Consider the following 23,578-nt stretch of genomic DNA (forward strand, 5'->3'; position numbering starts at 1 on the left):
CTTAACCCTCATTGCCCCACAAAAAGAAAAGATTTTTAGGGGCAGCTACGTGGTGCAATGGATAGAGCAGTGGCCCTGGAGTCAGAAGAATGTGAGTTCAAATCCGACCTCAGTCACTTGACACTAGCTGTGTGACTCTGGGCAAGTCACTTAACCCCAATTGCTTCACCAAAAAAAAAAAAAAGAAAGAAAGAAAGAAAGAGACCAATGAGGTGAGTAAAGTAAAGATCATAAGGAGGGGTTGGGAGCACACTGGAGAAATACTGGCTATTCTGGCTCTCTGGAGTCAAAGGCTGATGAAATGCCAGTATTTCCTAAAGTGGTTTTGCTCAACAAAACCGGGCAAAGAAAAGAGACAGATGTCTCCAGGATCCTTTCCTTTTGTGCAATGTTGTTGGCTTCTATGTTAATTAACAGCCACAGACATCCTGGGGGTTAAGTGGTTGGAAAAATTGGGGACTTAGGGCCCAGCCCCAAACCACATCGGACATGGCCCCTTCCCTCCCAAGATCAACACACCTCCTTTCACTTTTCAAATTAGAAACATGACAAAACACTGAAATATGGGAAAATAATAGATCTTGATGTAGGAAGAAAGAAAAAAACTCCACCCAAGAATCTTCTGGGTTCTCAGAGGTTTTCCAGAGTTAACTGCATTTTACAGACAACTCAGCTATGATTAGTGAGGGCAGCAGAAAGCTTCTGTGAGGGAATCCTTTTCAAAGCACTGTTTCATCGGAGTAAAATTCTCTTATCAATCAATCAATTAACAAGCTGCTACTAAGTATCTACTATGTGCCATGCACTGTGCTAGTTGTAGAAGGCACAGTTACCAGGGAAAGAGAAAGAGGAGAAAGGAACACACACACACACACACACACACACACACACACACACACACAGAGTGAGAGAGATAGACAAAGAGAGACAGAGAGAGACTTCCTATTCTTAAAGAACTTATATTCTATCCTGGGAAACATCTTCAAAATGTGCCCCCAGTGTCTCATAGAAGTAAATTGAGGAACAATTATGAGGCCCTGGATAAATGGGGCTTGGTCCCTTAGGAAAGGATTCCTTTTTCAAAAGAGCATCTTTTCCCCTTGGGAATGGGTTCGTTTTATTTTGTTACTAATGGATAGTTAATGCTCCATTCATCTCTGTTTCTTTCTCTCAAAATACCTGTAATGATGAATCATCAGATTGCCTAAATGTAAGCCATGACCCTCTTCAACTCCCAACACTTATTCTCTCATCCCCAATCACCTCAAGCTTATCCCCCCAAATTTCCCACTCCAGTTCTGCTCCCGGTGCCCTGTGGAATTCTCATTCCATAGTTAATAAGCTTCCCTTCATTTTAAACCTCCTCTTTTCATGTTTCTTCTGTCTAACTCACAGGCACCTGTTTTCTCCCCACCCCACCAAACCCCCACCAGAAGATAATAACCTTAGTTACTCTCTCCAACACTGACTTCATTTTCTCTAATATTCAGCATACTGATCCTAGAAAAATTATAATACTCCTTGTACCCCACTACCATTTCCAGAATCTCCATTTTCCATCAGCACTCAGCAACTTCTCCTCCTTTGAGGTTCACTGTACTAAAATTTATCATCCTATTAAGATCTTTGTAACAGTTATCTATCAGTTCCCTGGGTATTCTTCTCCATTTTTCCAGGTGTTCAGTACCTGGCTGACAGTCTTCAACTTCACCCAAGCTCCTGCCTTTATGTTAGGGAATTTTAGGTCCCCTCAAACACCCTAATCTCCCAATTCCACAGTTTTCTCAATTCCCATGACCTACTCCTCAATCTTTCCTCAGCTAGCATTGATCTCTCCATCCCTCACAAGTGTTCTGCTTCACAGCAATCAAAAACTCTGAAAGGATTTTATCAAATAATAACCTCCTATTATTCAACTCTCCCTGTGCCTTACCCTTCCTAAATCTATTCTTAATCATTACGGTTACCTTTAATCCCTTCATCTCTCAGCATTCTCCCAGGTCATGAATCCTGACTTCACTTTCCTCCCTTCCCAACCTCAATCCAATAATCAGTTCAACTCCTAATTGTCCTCTGGTCTCAGATTATCCCTCCCCCCTTTCATCAATGTTCACACCTTGCCAAACCCCAGTCCTGGAATGTTCCTCCTCTATTTCAGCTGCTGCTGCTGCTGCAGCTGGAGAAAATCACTCAGCTGAGCCAACGGGGTCCATCACAAATGTATGTTGTCCAGTCTCAACTGGACCCTCACAAAGCAAGAAAATTCATTTACTCCTCCCTAATTGATTTTCCTTTTCTTTCTTTCTTTCTTTCTTTCTTTCTTTCTTTCTTTCTTTCTTTCTTTCTTTCTTTCTTTCTTTCTTTCTTTCTTTCTTTCTTTGGTTTGTTGGGTGTTGTTGTTTTGTTTGGGGGTTTTTTGTGGGGCAATGAGGGTTAAGTGACTTGCCCAGGGTCACACAGCTAGGAATTGTCAAGTGTCTGAGGTCGGATTTAAACTCAGGTCCTACTGAATCCAGGGCCAGTGCTTTATCCACTGCGCCACCTAGCTGCCTAACCACCCCCCCCCAACTGATTTTCTAACCCACTTACCAATGAGGCTGTTCCAAACCTTCTTTCCTTAAGACTTATTTCAGAGTTCATATGTGGTGTCTCCACCATCACACCTTACCTACTGAATCCCTATACACCTACTGACTTAATCACAGTTCTCTTAGTATACGAAAGATCAAATAGTTGCTGTATACTAATACAAACTCCCTCTCAGTCAATATGAATCAATGAAGCCGCAAGGTTGCCAGTGGAGTGCCAATGTTCCATTTCACTAATTAAGCTATTTATATAGCATCCTCTTCTCAACTCAAAAAAAGCAGGGATTTTTTTTAAAAAATCACATCCAACTAAGGTTCTCACCTCTATCCATTAGAAAATGGAATAATTCAATACAATTCCAGTTTATCAAAGTTTATGAAAGACAGTCCTTTTCATTATGGATTCTATTACCTTAGTCTTGAAAAGTATAGATGACTCAAGAAGATAGGAAATTCTTAAAATTGAAATTCCAATGCTAAAATTGACAATTATCCTGATGAGGAATAAAAGGGAAAGAAAGATATGTAAGAGAAATGTGGCTACACAGGGAGCTCTCTGATGTGCTAAGAGTAGAAAAATGGAAGGAAGTACACATAACCAAGGGTTAATATCTAATAAATTGGAACGCAGAGTTAGAATCCCGAAATAGGGCCTAATATGATGAAATTTAATAAGAAATAAATGTGAAGTCCTATATTTGGTTTCAAAAAATCAATTGCATAAATAGGGGAGGGGTGGGAAGGTGGAGATGTAGCATAGTTCACCAAAAAACAAAAAAGGGGGGGGGTTCGTGTCTACAAGCTCAACATGAGTCAGTCGGTGGTGAAATATGAGAGGCAAAAAAGCTTTTGCATTAATAAAGTATTTTGTCCCAAACAAGGGAAATGATATTGAAACTAACAGCTAGGGTAGCTAGGTGGCACAGTGGATAAAGCAACGGCCCTGGATTCTGGGGGATCTGAGTTCAAACCCGGCCTCAGACACTTGACACTTACTAGCTGTGTGACCCTGGACAAGTCACTTAACCCTCATTGCCCTGCCAAAAATAAAAGAAACCTGCAGCTGTTCTGTTAGTCTTATCTAAATGATAAAGGCTTCTAATCCCTTCATTTTCCTTCAAAGGGAAATCGAAACCTTGGAAGATTTGTCCAAACAGAATGTAAGTTTCCTTAGGGCAGAGACTCTTGGTTTTTTGTAGATATAAACATATATACACACATACACAGACATACATGCGTGCATGCATACGTACGTACATCCATACAAACATACATACACAGATGTTCTCAGAGCCAAGCACAGTATACAACACAGTAGTTGATTACTAGTAAATGTTGCTTGCCCAAAGTCACACGGGGGTTAAAGCGGAAAAGCTGGGATTTAGGCCCACATCTTTCGACTCTAAAATCAGTGCTTTGTCTGTTACCCCCACAGCTGCCCCGTCCCGGTTTCTTCCCACAGAGCTGTACGGATCCTCTTGGGAATCCGCACCAGGGCTCTGCACAATGGACTAGGCTGAAGCGCGTACACGTTTGTTTCTTTCGCATGGAGCTCATTGGCCAGGATGTTGTTTCTGGCTACAAACTAACACGTTCGGCCTTTGCCATCAGCCGGCTTATTGCCCCCAAACACCAGTGCGCAGCGTTAACTAGAGGCAGTCATGCTGCGAGCGCTTCCTGTGGACGGAGGACCTGGCCCTGGCAAATAAGGCGGATTTAGTCAGGAGCACTCAGCCCAGGCCTATTTCCCAGAAACCGACCCGGGTGCCGTATTCCTGTTATCAAAAGAGCCCAAGAAAACACACTCTCCCCAGTAACCCCGCACGACGTCCCTGAGTCTGAGATTTTTTGGTTGTCTAAGTACCTATAATGTATTTCATATGTTGTGTCAGTCAAATGCCCATATAATGTTTTAAAGCATGCAGAAAATTGCATCCTTATGAAAAAAAAAGAAAGCAAATTACTGGGTCTGAATTAAACCTAAGCTGCAGATTTTGTAGCCGTTAACACGCCGTGGCAACGGATCGCATTAGCTGGAAATGTTGCTTACTTTAAGAAATATTGTTTTTATCAATTCATTACATTTCAAGAACGTCTCGGCAACACTTGATACGTTAAGGCTCACATCACGTGCCTTCGTCTTGTGCTCCGCGACGCTTGCAAAATAGATGTTCATGTTCAAATAAACACATTTAAGCTAAGGGCTGACAGGTTTTCCGAGGCTGTCAAGGGCCCAGGAGGCCACTTCAAAGCCTACAGCCCCGGGGCCCGGCCGTGTCTCCTGAGCCCGGCCCGGCTGGCCCTTGCCGCCTCCCGGCTCCCTGTCCAGGCTCCCAGATCTCGCCAAGGGGTTTCAAGCATATCTCTCTGCTGAGCAGGGCTCGGCATTGAGCGCGGAAGGGAACTATTCTCAGAGCATTACGGGAGTGACCTGAGCGGCTGGACTCAAGCCTTGGCTGGCCGACGGTCTCCGCGCTGGGACCTGGGCTGCAGCTGGGGAAGTCGGGTCTGGGAGCGGAGTAAAGGCAAAGGCTAAGGTCCTCTGCTCCTCCAATGATAGCTTCTTTGTCTCCTCCTAGGACCAGGCTCTCTGTCTCCTTCACTTAGGCACTACAATCCAACTGGGACCCCACAAGAAACAGAGGCCCAGAGGTCAAGACCTCCTGGGGATTCTGGATGGAGCCCTCCGTTTGTAACAAGCCTGTGTGTCTGCGTGACTTTCTTCCCAGAGCAGAAGCAGAGAGGGAGGGAGGGGGGCAGACTGGCTAGAAGTCTGACAGAGCGAGCCCCGAGCCAGGCTGCCAGGACCACCTGCCAGGGCCAGATGCCAAGTGGGTTTTTAAATCTCCCATTCGATGATTAAAGGCCAGGACTGGAGGGGTGCCGTGCTGCAGTGAACGGTGCAACAAGGTTCACAGCACCCTCTCCGACTAAGATGGCCTGATCTCAAGACACTCACTAGACTAAAACTGTTGGTCAATTAGGAAGACGACGGTGGTCATAGATTTCGAATTGGAAGGGACAATTCGAGACCATCTAATCCACACTCCTCGTTTTACAGACGAAGAAATAAATCTAGAGAAGTGACGTGATTTGCCAAAGGACACACGGGTAGTAAATAACAGAACCAAAATGTGAACCCCGCAGATCCAGTATGGGGTAGTGAAAAGAGGCTTCGTTTAGAGTCAGATGACCTGGGTTTGAAGGCTGGCTAGGCAAGGTGACCTTTCGTGACCGTGGACAAGTCACTTCATTTCTCTGGGCCTCGTTTTTCTCATCTGTAAAATAAGGGAGTTGGTCTAAATGGAACCCTTCCAACTTTATAATCAATGACTCTTTGGTCTTGTGACTGGAAATGCAAATACAGCATCTTTCTCGCTGCACCAAAATGCGTCCTATACCGACCCTCGACCCTCGTCCAGCTGGGGGGTTTCGGGCACGAGCAGCATAAGTGGACTTGAAACCTTGTTCTGCCCGAATTGCCTTCAGCCGATTCTTCTTTCTGGTCCTTTGTTTTCTACTGGATAGAGATGAGGGGGTTGGTCTAATTTCTAAAGTCCCTGCTTGGAGTCTGTAGTCTCAGCGGAGTCGGTAGGGGCGCAGGGGACTACTTTCTTCGGTAGACGGAAACGCTGTCTGGAATCTGAACTTCTAGGTGTTACTGGGGCTGTTATCATGTCCTCCTAAATCTAGGCAAAATCTGGCCCTGATATATGTATATATGTATGTATGTATGTATGCGTGTGTGTATTACGTATGCATTGCAATATGTATTGTGTATATAGGTATATGTATATATGTCTGTACTAGAGAGGGAATGGGGGACATGATCTCTCCATCGAGCCGCAGGAATGCTGCCCTAACGGGACGGGAGCCTGAACCCAAGTTTAGAAGTTCCTCTCCCGAGCCACCATGCTACAGGGTCTAGGACACCGACGCTCTCTTCCCGTCGACAAAAAGCAAAAAGGCAAATGCTTCTTCGCATTCCCTCACCTCAGATTGCTGGACACATGACCCCACTGGCTTGGACCCTGTCTTTTCCTATAGCATTCTGGCATATACAGACGTTCTCTTCTCCTCTCTCCCAGCAAGGGGAAAGGGATTAATTTGAGTAAGATATCATAATATCGTAGACTTAGAGTCTATGAAAAGGATCTTGGCGACCACCTAGTCCGAGTCCCTCAACCCTATAGATGAGGAATCTGAAGCCCTGAAAGCGGACGTGACCTTCCCAAGATCACATAGGTACCAAGGGATGGGAATGTAGGTCCCCTGACTTCAAAACCGTAACGCGTACCACAGGCGCTAAGCTGCCTCCTCTCCTCTTCCAAACAGAATCAGCTAGGATCGTCGCCAACCCCCCTGGCATTTTAAGGAGAGAAGCCCGAACAGCACAAGACACTTTCGTAGGTGTTTGTCTTAGAGTGGAGGTTAATACATGTTCTAGAAGGAGGGAAGAAGATCCTGAGAAGATGGATTATATTGTCTTGTACCGGGAAACTGGCCCGCGCCGGAGCGTGTGTGGAAAAGAACAGAGAGATTTGGTGCTTGAGAAGGAGAGTATGGGCTCTTTCTACGGTTTTTCATAGTCCCAGATGACTCTCCCAAGATACTCCAGAGGTTTGAGGAGAGAGAGAAGCAAGGGTCAGATGAGAACCTGGTTTCTATACGTGATCCTTCCGCCTCCTCCCACCCAGTTCCCTACTGAACTCTCCCCGAAGGACCCACAGCTTAGGAGCCGGAAAGAAAAGAGTGGAAGACGCTTTGGAAATGGATTGAGGAGAAGTAAGTGCTCGGGCTGGGAAATTGAGAGCCTAGTTGGGGCCTGCTAACTGCAGAACCCTCGAAGGGTCACTCCTCTGGGCCACAGTTTTCCCACGAAAAAAACGAAGGTGTAAATTCGATCTCTAAGGTCGCTTTCGGCTCTAATGCTCAAAGGCTGTTTGATATATGGGCCTTTTTCTGCACTAGCATCCCAGGCTTTCCTCTTGCTTCTAGAAGCTACTGGGTTCCCAACCCCTACTGGACTCGTCTCCCCCTTCTCCGGGAACGTAGGGGACCACAGAGGCACAGATAGCGAGTGGTGCCCGAATAAGGGTTAAATGGGAAGGGGGAAGGACAGAGACGGAAATTCAAGCTTGAAGGAAGCAGCTTCCCAGCAGTTCCGAAAGAGGTGCGGAAGAGACGTTTTCCCTCACATCGCTGTGAGCTGGCTCAGCGCAGTGCTCAGAAAGAATCTGTCTCCTCACCTCCCTAGGCCGCAAACTATCATGCGTGGCCTCCGGCCAAACTCCTTCTCTGAGCTCCCAGGCTGTTTCAGCTACCTCTGTTCTTGCCCTGTGGGAATGTTTCACCAGGGAACTTTCCCCTGCACTCTGATCAGCTCTGCCCAAAGCCTCCAGGCTCCAGGCCAATGGAAAGGCAGAGTGAGAGTGCCTCTGAGACGTTTTCCGCGCGATTCTTCTTCAGTTCTTCTTAGCCCGACTAACAGCTGTAGCCCGCTTGATAAGTGAGCTGATGAGACTGAACGCACTTAATGGTCCCATCCAATTCGTTAAATGGTCTCGATCTACACCCCCCTGTTTTAGCAAAGTCCGGTATTTACAGAAACTAAAACTCAAGAGCCTGGACCTGCTTCCCTTGTCCCTGCCCCTCCACCCCATACGCACACAGGCTCTGGTTGAGAGCTGGGGCTCCCAGGATGCCTTTCGACCTTTCTCCACCTTTCACTTCAGAGTGTTGCGTCAGCATGAAGAGTGGGAATGAAACTGGGAGAATTGATTTCTCCTTTTACTTTCCCCATGGCCTTCCCAGGGTGACCATCGCAGCTCTTCCTACAGGTAAAATGTCAAGGATGTAGATATCTGCAGGCCCAGGAACCGGACGAGAAAGAAGTTGGGCAACAGGAAATCCCTAGGGTGTTGGGGGGTTTTTTTTTGGGGGGGGAGGGGAGATTTTTTTTTTCTTTTAAATCCAGGGCCTTCTCCTTAGTTCGGAGAACTGGCGATGCTGCCCCCTGCTGTGTTTGGAACCTAGGCTGCAAAAAGACTTGCAAAGTGCTTGCAAAGGACTCTGGGGAAGACATGGGCAGGCGGGTACCTCTTGGTAAGTTTCCGGCCTACGCCTTGCGAAGAGGCTCTGGCCAAGAGAGAATTCCACTCTGCCTCTTTCTTTTCCCCCTCTCCGTTCCCTAGGCCCAAACCAAAGGAAGGTTTCGACCCGGCTAAAGGGCTGAGGCTCTGCCCGTACGGGGAATAATAAGCTCTGAAGAGTTCGGCTGATTCCAAGTCCTGCATGACTATTCATTTGACCCTTCTGGGCCTCAGTTTCTTCATCCATAAAAGGAGGAAGTGGTACTGGATGACCTCCAAGGTCTCTTCCAGTTGCAACAATCTGATTCTAAACTGTCAGCCTAGGCCGTGTTGACTTGACTGACAGCCTCCCGAGAAGAGAAAGCAGGAGGCCGCTAGTCTGAGAAATCAAGTCGAAAGAATCACAGATTTAGAGAGACCTTTGAGACCGTCTAGCCCAATCCCTGGATTTTGCAAGGACGAAATGGAAGTCCAGAAAATTGCCCCCAAGCTTCCGTTCGATGCTCCAACGAAAAGAGTGCATTTGTGAGTGCCTTTAGCTCGTACTCCTCCTGTTTCGTTTTCTGGTGTCTGAGGGCCAGCCACGGAGACAAGGAGACCTGAATTCAAATCCAGCCTCTAACACACATACTAGCTGGATCACCCTGGGTACATCCCAAAATTTCTCAGTGTTTACTAGGCACTCCCTAAGACCCTAAGTTATAGAAAAGTCGACGAGTTGCAACCATGGACGTAGTTTCCTCACTGGGATCTCCCTAAATATTTGAAATCCCAGGTCTGGAGACTCCTCAATAAGCTTCCCACCCCCAGTTGGTCTTTTACTCTCTCTATGCCTTGTATTCTAGGGAGGGGGGCGGCAGAGAGGGAGCAAGGACACCTGGGGATGGATACCGGGTAAGCTCTAACCAGAGACTGGGCCCTTGGTGTTCACAGCCACTCTGCAGGGGGCATTGCCTTGGACTGGGGCCTAGAGACAAAAATAGAGACCAGACTAGACAAGGAGCGCGGTAGGGGTGGGAGTAAAAGGTAGGGAGCTCTGGTAGGCGTTGGGGGCAGCGACCCAACAGGGGAAGGCACTCCCAGCGGCACGGAAGGTGCTACTCTGAGTTTGCTGACGAAGTTCTCGGGAGGTCTGGGGAATAATTGCGCGTCAGGCTTTCGCTTTGTAATCAAACCTAATAGAAAAGGCGCAGGCTGCCGCCGGAGAAACCTGACGGTGAGCCAGGAGGAACCTAGTGCGGAGACCGCCGATACCTTGGACGCTGGCAGGTCCTGAGAGGTCTATTGTGACCCAGCGCCCCAGCTCGGCTGACTAGAGTCAGCAGAGAGAGAGAAATCAACCAGCCAGCCGCTCCACATTAGGATGCCTCAATCCCCAATTAACTGATTGTTTTCAGTGAGAGCTTCCCCTTCTGGGGTGCTGGCTGGCATCAGTGCAAGTCCGAACAAAGCTTCGGTACCCAAAATTTAAAAAGGAAAAGCCGTGTGAGCAACCTGCGTAACAAAACCAAGAAGTGACACTCAAATCCTAAATGTTGTCAGACGAAGAATGCGCTTTATCCCGAGACTTAAGGGATCTCAGGCTCTGCAGTTCTACTCCCCACCCTGCCAAGCATTAGTATAAAGCTGAAACCTTGGCTCCCTACCACTGCCTCTATTCAAGGCAGGTGTTGTGCGTTGGAGAGACTCCGCTAAGATGTACCTTTCATTACCGAGCTCTGGTGGGATACACAGCTGAAAAGTAGGAGACAATCGCAGACTTTCCTTTTTAGAGACTCTTTCCATACCCCAGAGTCCAAGAAAAACAGAACATGAGGATGATAACGCAAATAAACTATACGAAAAATGGCTCCCAGCACACCAGCTATACACCCACACGGAGACACACCTGTTTGGGAGCAAAAGATCCAGATTTCCCAACCCCAAAATAATTTTTTCGATGTTACTTTAAAAATAAAACCACACCGTGCCATTCCCACCCCTTTCCTCCGCTGCGTTGAACCTGCTATCCCCTAAAACCTCGGTCGCCCAAGACTGCCGAGGAGAAATTAGCCTCAGCCGAAACGAGCCAGCGGGAGCTGCAGAAGCACCAACTTCAGCTCGTGTGTCATAAAATACTTTATTGGAATAAAGTCACTATCTTCTTAGGGTAAGGCGGAGCGTTGGAGAAGGCATCTGGGTTGGCTTTGGTCTCCGATACCTCTGGGCTGCGCCAGTGCGCCCCTTCCGAACCTAGGACTCCAGAGCCAAACGGAGACCACTAGGACGGCCGGACCTCGGAGAGGTCCTTCCAGGAAGTGGCCGAGCCCCAAAGGGCGTGAGTGTGAGTGAGTGCGAACGTTTGTATGTGCATGAGTGTGCGCGCGCCCCCCACCTTCTAGGGCGGTTTCGCAACCTTAAATACCCCATCCTCAGGGACAGAAAAATGTTCTGCTCTATCATAAAAGTCGTTTGAAGTATCTTTTGTTTCTTGGGTGGGTGGAGTATTTTTTTCTTTTGTTTAATTCTGGCTTCCTTGGATTTCCCAGTAGGACCGTTTTGTAGAAACAACGAAAGGAAACAAACAAACAAAAAAAATTTTTTCAGGAGCAGACACTCCTCTCCATCCTCATTGCTGCTCCAAATAAGATCAGTCTAATCCGGAGAAATGAGCAGGCTGCCGAGACGTGGTCTGTACCCAGGGTGGCAGAAAATGGCAAAGGTGCCCCGCCCAAATAAGGCCTGACGCGGTTTAGTTTGTCCTCTAGGCTAATCCAGTCCTCGGGAGGAAAGGCCTTAAGGTAGTCTTTGGTTTGTCTGAGGGAGAGAGGTCCCAGGGTCGAGACACTTGACTGTCCACCCGGTCGGTTGCGCCCGCAGGGCTGAAGAGTTCTGGTGACCAGGCTCACTCCTCCTGATTGACTTCGCAGGGCGAGCTCAGGTTTTCTGCCTGCTTCTCTGCCTCCTTGGCCCGCTCCTGCTCCGTCAACTGTTCGCTGGTGGGAATGGAGTTCTTCTTGGGGCGCCCCTTCGGTTTAGTCGGGGACTCGAGCCCGCCGCCCTGTAACACCTGTATATCGACAGAGAGAAAAAGATTGAGCACTTGCAGACCAAGCTCCAGGATGCCGCGGGAGAGGTAGAGACAAGCAGCTGCCTCACTGCTCTGACAGTATCTCCCTTCCCAGAGCCCTGGGGAGAGGACGGAATCTCCCTCTAACTAACCTCCCTTGTTCTCTTTGGCTGGCAGAATTCTATGCTGTATTAAACACTGAGGAGACCCGTCCCTGCCTTCCCTCAACCCTTTCCCCCATAACCAGGTGCCTATTTATTTGACTGTGTTCCTAGCTCCCTGCGTTCGAGCTCTGCGACACTATACTACAGTCTCAGTAGAACACAGAAAGCTCTAGGCAGGAAGGCATTTTTCCCCCTGTGAGAACTAAGATTGTTCTCGATGTAACGGGGCCAGGGTATGTGTTGTGGATGCTGCCGGGATAACAGGTTGCTGGAGACACAGAGAAGATGGGGAGGGCTGGGGGAGTAGCGGGGCTTTCTGGGGCCTCACACTCACTATTTTCTTCCATTTCATCCTCCTGTTCTGGTACCAAGTCTTCACCTGCAGCTGGCTCAGGCCCAACGATTCAGCGAGGTCTATTCTGTGGAAGCACGAAAGCGAAGGATGCTTTCAGGCTGGGCTCCGCGCTTCCTTCTTTTGCACTCTTGAAAGTTCCTCATGGGGAGGCAGTCTTTCCCCGCTAGCCCCAGGAAAGAAGAGTGCGTTCCCAAGCCCCGGCTCCCTGCCCCCCTCGCCTCTCCTCCGCCCAGCTCCTCTATCCCCCGCAGGCCATTGAAGCTACCTGTCCGGAGTGGAGAGGTACTTCTGCTTTTCGAAGCGCTTCTCCAAACCCATGAGTTGCAGTTCGGTGAAAACCGTCCGGCTCCGCCGCCCCTTCTTGGCTTTGGTGCCCGGCTCGGCCGGGCCAGACTCCAGCTTTCCACGGAGGTGCAGCTCCAGAGGGAGGTGAGGTGAGGCGGAGCCCCCTTGTAGCCCGGAGCCTGCGGCTAGCAGCGCAGAACCCAGGCCAGAGCAGCCCAGGGGCGCTAGGGGGAACTTGAAGACTGCTGCCTGCTCTGCCTTCAGCACCGCTGGAGCCAGGGAAATCAGGAGACAGAAACGCAGAGAGGAGAAAGGAGAGATGAGAAGGGTTAAGTCACCGCAGGCCCGCGGCCCCCACGCAGGATTCTCCAGCCGTAGCTAAAGCGCCGTCACGTTGGCTCATCCGAGCCCCGCGACTGAGTCACCAAAGCCCGCTTCTACTGGGGCTAGTAGACTCTCCCGCTGGGAAGGAAACCTGGGAACCGGAATATTGGGGCCACTTCGCCTAACCTTCTCTGCTCCCTCTACCTCAGTGGCTCTGGAACCTCGATATTAAGTGCTCTTTCCTCGGGTTCCATCACCGTCTTCTACCGTAACATTTCTCCAGACCCTCCCCCCCCCTCTCTTCTCTGACCGTAAAATGGCAGAATTCCGAAGTCCAGGATTCTGACCGTCTCTGATTCGTGGGAAACGGAAACCAAGAAAAACCCAAAAGGCAAGGCGAAAACAACGCCGCTGACTGAGGGAAGAGAGAAAGCTTCCCTTCATTTCCAAGATCGAACTTTTTAAGCTAGAATACTTGCAACAACCTTTGGAAAGAAACAATTCAAACCTGTATGAAAACACGGGTTATGAGCATAAATTTGTATAAATGTGCATACATGTACATATATGTGTATACACACACCTGTTCGGGAGTGTGTACAGATAGATGCCCATGGATTACTAATGTCTATACACGTTAAGTGTGTATAGAAATGCGTGTATATGGGGGTCCTTTGTAAAGCTGTGTGTGTGTGTGTGTGTGTGTTAAACAATTGTTACTCCGGTCGGACGCTTCAACACGAAAACTCTTCGGAATTATTAAATTTGAAATGAATTTTTAAAATAAAATAAACGACTGGGGACGAATAATCAATCCTCTGCTTGAATTCACCTCGTAACAATTCTCCATTTCCGTCAGTGCTAACCTCGAAGTTAACAACCCCAGGAAATTCCGGCCTGCCCACTCCTACACAGAAAAGGAGATGTGTTAGGGAAGTGCTCCCGTTTTGCCAGGGTAGGGGATCGCTGAATAACAAAAATTTTCCCCTTGAAAGAGGGATTTTTCACCTGTTTCCTTGCACTTTTGGGGTTGAAAAAAATCACTTTGAATTCAGTTTTAGTTTAGTATACCTCTTCTAAATGGGTACTTCCATAGTTTCCTCTGTTCCTTCCCCCATCCCAATATTTAAAGTCTTAAATATGCTTTCAGTCCCTAAATTCCAGAAATGACAGCTTTTCTACAAAAAGGAATGAATCCTATACTGCAGATGTACCAACATGGCTCCCATAGGAAGGGTAAGAGGGAGAAAAAGAAGCAGGATGAATAGAGAAGGAAACAGGAAAGAGAATTAAAAAACAAGAATGGAAAGGAGGAAAAAAGGAAGGAAAACACTAAAGCTACAAAGACAAAGAACATGTTTCTTTCACAACTTTCTCTTAATAATATTTAAGAATGTAATATGAATAGTGCACTATTAAAATTGAACCTAATCTTGTTTCAAATAACATTTGATTATAACTATCCCATTAGAAAATAAGGCAAACATCCCAAGGCCCAGTTGGGGCAAAACCTCTTAGGAACCACCAGTTCCTTTTCTTTCCCAAGAAGATCTAAACTAACAGGGATGAGGAAGGTGACTTCCACCCCAAGAAGCTGGATGAACTAGACATGGGAAATTTATGTGGCACAGAGCAGAGGGAGGAAGGGAAGATGGTTCTTTAGATGGGCTGAGACTTCTCGAAGATCCATTCCTCTTAGCCTCCTTCAGGAAACAAAAGCAAAGGACTTAGGGAAGTTTGGGGGTTTGAGACACTCCAAAGGACTTGGGATATTCCCCATAGGGAATTCAGCCCAGCTACCCCCGTCCAGTTCAGACTTTATTATCCATGCCCGTCATCACAGGCTGGAAGTATTCATGAAAAGATATTTAGCAGGGTAGGCCTCAATGACAGAGAATCTTACCATCTTACCCTCACCATATTTTTGTTAGGGACTATAACTATTTTCTTTCTCTATTTCCCGACCCTTCAAAAACAGAGGGGTCTAACACTGACCTAACTGGGACTCAGGCTCGATCCACTTTCTTTTCCCCAGGGACCAATAGTTGCTCCTTTGCTTCCCTTTGACGTGGCAAACATTGGTGGCACTGAGTCCGACCTAAATCGACCCAGAATGTGAAAGCCTAGGGTCTTGAATTCCAGAGAAAGAGATTCCCAGAAGCTGCGTTTAGACCCTCCATCTCCAGTGGGAGTGCTGAGATGGGGCAAGATGGGGTAGCCTGGGGCCTCAGCCCCATCCAGCTCTCAGGGCAACCCATAGCATCTCATGAAGGACCAGGAAAAGAAGATAGGACATAAAATCATGAAGAGGAGGGGGTGATTGAGTTTTCTCACCCTAAAAAGGATCCCATCTAAAGGTGGGACATAGCAGGGGTTTGAGGTCTTGGAAGAGTGGTTTCTTGAGGGGCCACGGGTCTCTGAGTTGATACTAAGGGTCATGTCTCTGGACTTGCTCTCCTTGCCCTTGGTTCATACAAAGCCCTTCTGTGAGGAGTTCAAAACACTCTTAATAATGCAACAAGATGAGTACTAAACAGAAAACGGCAGATTTGTGCGTCCTCCAGATCAGGCCTGGACCCAATGCTGCTGGACCAAAGAAACTGGAAGAAGGGTTTGGAAAGGGCCTGCACCTCCCCCTTCTAACTGGCAATGTGGCCAGGCAGGACCAGGCCCTTATTGGGTTGCCAGCTCCCCAAGGGCAGGGCTCTCTATTTTGTCTATCTCCTTGTACCTAAGCTGGGTCTCTCTGCACCCCAGTCAAGTTGACAGACTGACTGCATGACTCCTTCGCTAACAGATGGACTGGTTGATTGCAGCAGGGCAGAGCTGCGTGGTGGCTATCGCTTCTCCCGCAGTTGCCCAGGGCCAAGCGGGACTGTGACCCTTCCCGGCCGCTGGCCCCTGCCCTTCCCCGCCCGCCTCGCCCGCCTCGCCCGCCGTTCGGCTGTACGTACCAAGGTGGCTGTGGAAGGGCCGAGCAGACAGCAAAGCTTGCACGCCGAACTTGAGCAGCTCGCCAGCCGCAGCGGGCGCAGCACTCTTGGCATCTGGGGGATCAGTGAGGATCTCTTCGATCATGAAGCTCCGATAGCGGTGGGAGCGGTGATCCGGGAAGGCTTCGGCCGGGAAGTAGTGCGCGGCGCCCAGCTCCATGGGGCGCTGCATCCTGCTCTCCGGCCAGGCTCCTGGCAGCCCACCGGCCTCCTCCGCTTTCTCCTCCCGCCTGGTGGGGCCCCTTCGGCCCCTAGATGGCAGCGATGGTCGAGGTGCCTGGGGGGCTGCTCCGGGGCCAGGGCTGGCGCCCGCTCATTCTCCCGACTGCTTGGGCCAGCTCCTCTGACTGCGCCCTCGCTGCTCTGCTGGCTGCCGTCCCCGCCCCTGCACGAGCAGGAGCCTGAGCTTGCGGCTCTTCGGCCTCCTACCCTGCTCCTGGGAAAAGGCGCACGACCAGGGGGGCTCTGGTGGGGAGGACTGAGCCGGGGCCCTGCAGCCTCAGCGCCTCATGCGGCCCGCGCCCCCGCGCGTCATCGCCGAGATGGGCTTTCTCCGCCCCTCCCGGGTGGGAACAGAGCAGAGCCTATTATATCCTTCACCTCCCGCCGAGACTTGGGGAACAGGGGCCGAGACTAAGAAAGGGGGCTGGGCAGGGAGGGGGAGGAGTGGGTGGTAGAAGGGGGAGGAGAAAGAAAGGAATGGGGAGGGAAAAGAGGTCGGGAGAGAGAGGGCAGTCCTTACTCCCCCCCGCCCATCCCTCCTCGGCTGCCCGGCTCAGAATAACTGCTCGGTCCCAGGGAAGGAGAGGCCTCGTTGGGAGGAGCAGCGGGGCTAGAATGGAGGTCCTCTTTCTGCCTGGTCTCAAAGCCAGACAACCCATCGCAGATGCACAAGGACATTCTCAGTTTACAGGCCCTAAGAGCCGAGTCCGCCTCAAAGTCCACTCATCTCCCTGAATCCTCGTTCCCCACTGTGTTCCCTCCCTGAGTGCGCTGGGCGGGGACGGTTAAACGAAGACATTAGCTTGTAGTTATCCATCGCCTTCTTCCCTTTAAAACCCAAATTCTGGCTGTTGAACCCCGTTTGCAAAGCGGTTATTCAGTGTCTTGCTCTGACCCTGGGGCTCTCAACTCGGACCCAGCTGTTCCGAAAAGACTTCGGAAAAGGCGTCCTGAGAGTCCACAAGCAAGAGCCGCACGTATGCGATCCACCCACGCACGACTCGGAAGGATATCCGGGAAGGGTTCTGGTCCTTACTCTTGTTTCTTACTCTGAAAGCAGTAGCCCTGCCTCAAGGGGGCGCTACCACCGCCACCATCCTAGGCCCTCCAAACCAGAGCAGGTGTCCTAAATATCTCCAGCATTTCCTAAGGCCCCTGTTCAGGCCCGATGGGTAAAAAATGAGCTTGCAGAGGTTATGAAGTAACAAGGCCTGACCTCTGGGCACGAGGGTCACCAAGGAGAGAGGCTGGTTGGTTACCACCACCCATGCTGCGGTAAACGTTGAGGCAGAGCAGAGAGAGAGGCACTGCTGTGCCTGACCTACTAGAACAAGTCCGACTTCAATTCCCAGTGGAAGTTCTCTGTCTCCTAATTAGAAACTAAAGTCCAAAGTGCTAGCCACGAGCCCCTGCACTCCAGCTCAAAGCCTAAGGCTCTGGAGGACCAGGTATTGAGGTGAAGTTTTCCTATAAGGGGCTAATGGTGCAAAGTGGGGTAGTAGGAGCAGAAGACCTAGGAAACAGTGTAATACCCCTGTCCCAGTCTAGATGAGAGGCAATGAGTGACTTTATCTAGGATGGGGCTGCTAAAGATTGAGGGGAAAGGGAGGATATGTGGGAGAGAGGGATACTAAGGGGGATGTAAGGAAATAAGGTGTGTACCCCCCCATCAGCTGGGGAGGCCAGGGCCCCTCTCTCTCCCTCTCCCCAGCTTCATCCCCCCCTTTCCCACTCAAGTCCTGAAAAGAGTAGAAAAAGGAGCTAATCTGGGGTTCTGTTGGTGACTCTACAGTCACCTGAACTGAGCAGGAATCTTGAAGCATGTACTTGTGGCTAAAATGAGGGTAGGTGCCAGGTGGCATTCATATCGGGTTGTTGAGGAGAAAGGAGGCCACTATCTCCTGAGAGTAAGGAACAAAATCCAAACATAGCCCTCACAAAAGGCTTCAGGTGTCAGGCCTAACTGGTACCTTCAACGACCAAACGATATGTATGTCTTTTCCCTCCACAGGGAAGAATCAGAGCAGACTAGGACTCCTGGAAATGTCCTCTGGGGCTCAATAACCCAGGGACCACCGAGAGAGCCTTCCTGGGGTTATATCGATGTGGTGGTTCAAATCTCAAAATCCCAGAGAGAGGACTTGGAGAAGAAGAGTTTAGAGTCCTCTATTCCAGGCCAGATCACCAAAATGAGGGGTCTAGGAAGATCACCAACATGAGGGGTCCGGGAGACATTCCGAGGAACCAGAATTCCAAGAAACCAGAAAGCTTCTACTCTATTCCTCAGATGGGAAAAGGACAGAAATCTCTGTGGGTAGAATAAATAAATAGCCTGTTGGAAGATAGTATTTGGGGAGGGGTGGCTGAGGGAATAAGGGAGAGCAAACGTGGAATGAAATCTGGAGGAATGGGGGAAGGCAGGGGGGCCTGAAGCATCCCAACAGTATCCCTGATTCAGGCTCTGGGAGCGATCTCTCTCAGATCTGCTTCGGGGACCCCTGCAACTCTATCTGCCCAAGAATGCAACCGAATAATCCCGAATAGAGGTCCTCCTGGTTAATAACCCAATCAACAATTTTCTCTGTTTACTCTTATTACGTGATTAATATTGTCCAGGGACCCTCCAAGCAGAGCCGGCATGAAGCGGGCAGTTGGGCAAATATCCAAATTAGTTAGGTGAGTACCAGCGCTTGACTCCGCTAATTACCGAGATAATTTCAAAGCCCTTTTCTCCCATCTGAAGAGCAGGTGATTGCGGCCTGGTAAACAGGGCCCGCGGGGAACGTGTCAGACCCACAAGGAGGCCATTCCGCCGCAAATTGGTGAAGTCCCCAAAGGTCGAGGAAGTGAATTCAGGGTTTTGCATTCGATCAGCCTCAACCATAGCTCATGTAACGATTGAAGATGAAGTAGCTCCCGTGGCCAGCCCTGCAGCACCGGTAGACTAGTCCAGATAGGGGAAACAACCGTTAGGTCCAGCTCTCTTCTTCCAAGAGTTTACAGTCTGTGAGAAGAAGGTTTGGGGAGCCGGGGAGAGGCGGCGAGGTGTGGGGTTGGGGAAAGACGGTAACTGTTAAGAAGTAGGAATCGAGAAAAACAAACAACAACAACAAAAATCAACTACACCAAAGAAACAAACAAGCAAAACCCAGCACCAGGTTAGTGCCTCAAGTGTACTGTGTGGTCCTCATCTACTCATTTTCTGGATTGGGGAAGGGGATTGAAATAACAGAGTTGAGAAAATATAGGTAGCTTCCATAGCATCACCAAAGTGTTCAGGTTTTGGGGGGGGGGGGAGAATTCCAGTATTTAAAGTGGAGACCTGGGTTCAAATACAGACACTGCTACTGATTAATTAGAGGTGTAACGTGAGTCAAGATGCTTTCAATTTCCTCGTCTGTGAAACGAGGACATTCAGGACTCTCGGGCTCTCCAGGATTCCCCTGCCCTGAACAAAACTGTCAGGAAACTCGGCATTTGCGTCCCTCAGAGCTTGCCCCTCGAAAACCTTGGTCTAAGGCCACATAGCTCCTTGCAAAGAATAATCACAAGACCATGCCCTCCCAACGCCAACTGGACCGCAGGTTTTTAGGGATGGGTGAAAATTGAGAAGTACATTCCTGGTTTCGGGAATGCTTAAAGCAGATTCTCGCTTCCTCCAATCTAGTTTCCAAATCCCCGTCTTCTCCACTACCAACCCGAGGTAAGACTGATCAGAGAAACTGCCCCATCTGCTGGTGCTCTCTTATCCCACCTTCCTAAAAATGATCCTGCATTTATTTCGTATATTTTGTAGAAATCTCTTTTATATACATGCTGCTCTCCTCTCTCTCCCCCCACAGAGGTAAGCCACTTGAAGGGAGGGCTTTTTTTTCTTCCTTCCTTCCTTCCTTCCTTCCTTCCTTCCTTCCTTCCTTCCTTCCTTCCTTCCTTCCTTCCTTCCTTCCTTCCTTCCTTCCTTCCTTCTTTTCCTGTGTAATATCTTTACCTAGTATAGTACCAGGCACATAGTAGGTCTTTAGTAAATGCCTGTTAATTGATTCTTTCTTCAAACCTACAGCCCTGGAGCCCGAATAATCGTCCTTCTCTTTCCCTCTCTCCTTGGCCAGAAGTGCCAGTTTCCTTTCCAGGCAGAAAGCTCAGGACAGGGCCATCACCGAGCCTGTTGTTAGAAGTCCCAAACGACTACAGCTCAGCCTGCTCCTGCAGCTGCTCCCTGAATGCTCTCCTGAGCCGAGCCTCCCATTAAGTCCTGAGCAGCCTCTTGCTTCCTGGACCTCCTTCTCAGGAGAACTCCTGGAGAGTTCTTCACAGTCTCCTTCCCTCCCTTTGCGCCTAGTCCCCTAGCTCCCCTCTCCCAGTCCCAATCCCTTCCAAACCCGGCGCGGTGAGCAAGAGAAAAGTACAAACTAAACTTCCCTCCAGCAACACAGGGCGGACTTCGTTCTGCGGTCGGTCAGAGCAAGGACAAATAATCCCACCGTCACGCCTTCCCTCAACTCCCTGCACCCCCTGCAGCTGGCTTCGGAGCTCCAAGGGGCTAGATCCGTTTTATAAGGGCGTCTCCATTGGCTCAGAAAAATTCAGAGGGCAAACGACCGGCCCGATAACCGGAACCCAAATTTCTCCCCTAGCCACTCTGTCCCCGAAAGTTTGGACAGTGACAGAAGTTTGTACCTGGCAGCCGGCAAACGTTTAATAAACCGCCTATGCCTTTTCTACCTGTGTAGACGCAGTGCCCAGAACAGAGGTGTGTGCTTCGAAAACCCAAAATTCATATATCTGATTGGCCTGAAGGCTAGTTCGCACAGCTGGGGTGAAGGATGAGAGCGCAGTGGCCACAGGTTATAGCAATCTGGGGGAAATCTTGTAGTCCCGACCCCCAACAGGAATGGCCTCAAGGAACAGAAAGTGATACTCCTGGTCTTTGAGAAAAACTCCACAGTTTACGAGGCCCAGAGAGTTAAAAGGGGCTTACAGCTATAACACTGTCCCATAACACACTCAACAACCACCACCAGCTAGGACTGAGATATAACCAGGCTGGCCAGGCACCCTGCAGCTAGTGGGTGGGGTACCCTCAGTGCACAGTCCGAGCCGAGTGAGGAACAGCAGGTAGGTGACCTCAGTGAGGGATTTCTTGGTCCATTTGTGTCTCTTATCTCGGGCCAAGATAAGAGGTTTTTGAGGTTCATCAACCTCAAAGGCCTCAGGCTCAGTGCCAGGCCTCATCAAGGAACCCGAAGGGAGAGTCAGGAACCGGGTGGTGTAGGTGGATAATACGTGATTGTTAATACCAAGAACTATTTGGAAAATGTCTTTTTTTCTTTCCTCTTTTCTTTTCCTTCCTTCCTTTCTTTTTTTTTGTCAAGTCGTTCTGCAATCATAAAACATTGAGTCGCCTAGGCAGGGCCCAAAGGTTGACAAGGGTTCTCCTGGACTTCGGCTTTGAATCAATATATCTGGAATGACTCATCCATCCCTTAGTTCAATTTTCTCTGCGGCTCATCAGGCACTGTTTCCTCCAAATCTCTGCGCGTCTCCTTAGTCTATCCTACTCCCACGCCCAAAGAGACACACTTTACGTCTTTCCTGGTGAATATGTCGGGAGTGTGGACGAAGGTGACCTAAATTGTTTAAGAGCTAACTCCACGCTCGGAGAATTCAACTTTCAGCTGACGCATTCAGATAATTGTCATTAGAGCCCTTAATTCGCCCTGTTGTCCCTGAGGGGGGGTCTCGGAGCTTTATCTTGCCCGACATCCTGTTTAGGGGATACAGCCTGGGCAGGTAACTTTGGGAGGGGAAGGAGGGGAGAGATCTTCCAGAGGCCCGACCCCAACTCTCGCTTCTACGGAATCGCCAGCTGTTTACAATTGGCCTTGACCTGCAAGATCACACACACACACACACACACACACACACACACACACACACACACACACACACACACACACACACACACACACACACACCCCACATCTCTCCAAGGGCTGCAGGGCACATGGCCAGGGGAAAAATAGGTCCCACAACTTCTCCCCACCCCTACTCCCCGACCTTCCTTTCCATGGGCACTTCATATTCAGGAAATCCACAAAGTGGTAAGGACCTGTGGAAATCGTGACATAGCATGCAACACCCCCTCTCCAGACTCTCCCCCTTCCCCCGAGGTGAAAAGAACTAGTTTAGGTTTGAGTAATTCCGCCTCGGTGAGCGACGCTTGAGTGAAGTTTCGTTCTTATTTACACACTCATCCAGCCGATTTGGGGGCGGACACCTGGAAGCGCAGACAGTCTTGGGTGTTTTGCCACCTTGGAGAATCGTGCTTGGGCAGCCTTGAGCAGGCTGCTTCCCTGGCGCCAAGCTCTCCCAGAGGGAACCACCTGCCCCCGGAACCCCCTTCCCCTCCCGAGTCAATCCCAGACTCCTCGCGGCTTTCAGAGGGACCCTACTGAATCTGGGGCCCCATCACGCGCTCTCAAGTTCCAAGGTCCACAAATTCGCTACTAAATTGCCTTCCAGTCTAGCAGCCCTAAAAAGGGGGGTGGGGGGGGGTCCGGGGGACTTCGCGCTAAACTGTTACAATCAGCGGAGAGCTTGGCAGACGATGAAAACAGTGCGCTGGGCGACGCGAACCAGGTTCCCCAGTGGGACGCTCATTTTGCCGGGTAGTTTGGGACCAGATTTGTAAGGGAGAAGAACACTTTACATTAGTTCCCACTCTACGCAATTTGTCGGAGTTTGTAACGCGCGGAAAAAACAGGTAGGGAAAGGTGGCATCAAGGGTACTGACTCTGTTCGGGTGCCAACGTTGGGGCACTTGGGGTGTGGGAGTAGGGAGACTGTACCGCTTCACCCCGGGGCAGCGGAAAACGAGAGCTGTTGCCCGACCTTTCAAGATTGCAAACCTACCAATAATTAAGTCGTGCAGAAAACCTAAGGCTGCTTTTCACTGCAGAATTCGTCGATCTCCCCAGCTCAGTTTTAAAGAGGAGCTCGTGGGTATACGTGAACACCCCTCCTCCAAATCTGGGGGTTGAATTCACCTCTACCACACTGAAAAGGAAAAATCTGAAATGCATGAAGAACCCCCCACCCCCACCCCTTTTAGTTTACTGCGGTAAAATCCATTTCAGAGAGAGAAGGAAAGTCAAAATCCCTTTGTTCTAAATGCGATTGATTATAAAATCAATTACATGTTCAAAAAAAATAATTGATCATTAAATCAGTTTTGGAAGAGGCTTCTCATCATAATAACTTTTAAAACTTAAAAAAAATAGGATGAGGGTCTAAATGTAAGACTTGTTTTTGCATCTTTTAAAAATGTTTGTTTTTCCTTCCTTATTAGCTAACTCGTGAGAAAGCCTTATTTTAGGCAATTTCCTTCTTATTTTGTTCAGCGGCACGCTTTTTGTTTCGAATCTAGATCCTCGCTGACCATTTTGTGTTTAGAGGCTAAGATTTCATAACCGAAAGCAAAGCGTATTTTAAAAACAAACATTTTCT

General features: G+C 49.3%; 1 protein-coding gene across 1 annotated transcript; it reads right to left on the reverse strand.

Annotated features, from left to right (window-relative positions):
- Positions 1-11,153: 11,153 nt before the first annotated feature.
- BARX1 (BARX homeobox 1) lies at positions 11,154-16,022 on the reverse strand. Its single transcript, XM_043979750.1, has 4 exons — positions 15,812-16,022; positions 12,514-12,802; positions 12,228-12,312; positions 11,154-11,729 (listed from the first exon to the last, which is right to left on the reverse strand). The coding sequence occupies exons 1-4, from the start codon at positions 16,020-16,022 to the stop codon at positions 11,565-11,567; spliced, it is 750 nt and encodes a 249-aa protein (XP_043835685.1). The 3' UTR covers positions 11,154-11,564.
- Positions 16,023-23,578: the final 7,556 nt, after the last annotated feature.

Source organism: Dromiciops gliroides, chromosome 1, assembly GCF_019393635.1.
Source record: "Dromiciops gliroides isolate mDroGli1 chromosome 1, mDroGli1.pri, whole genome shotgun sequence".
NCBI lineage: Eukaryota > Metazoa > Chordata > Mammalia > Microbiotheria > Microbiotheriidae > Dromiciops > Dromiciops gliroides.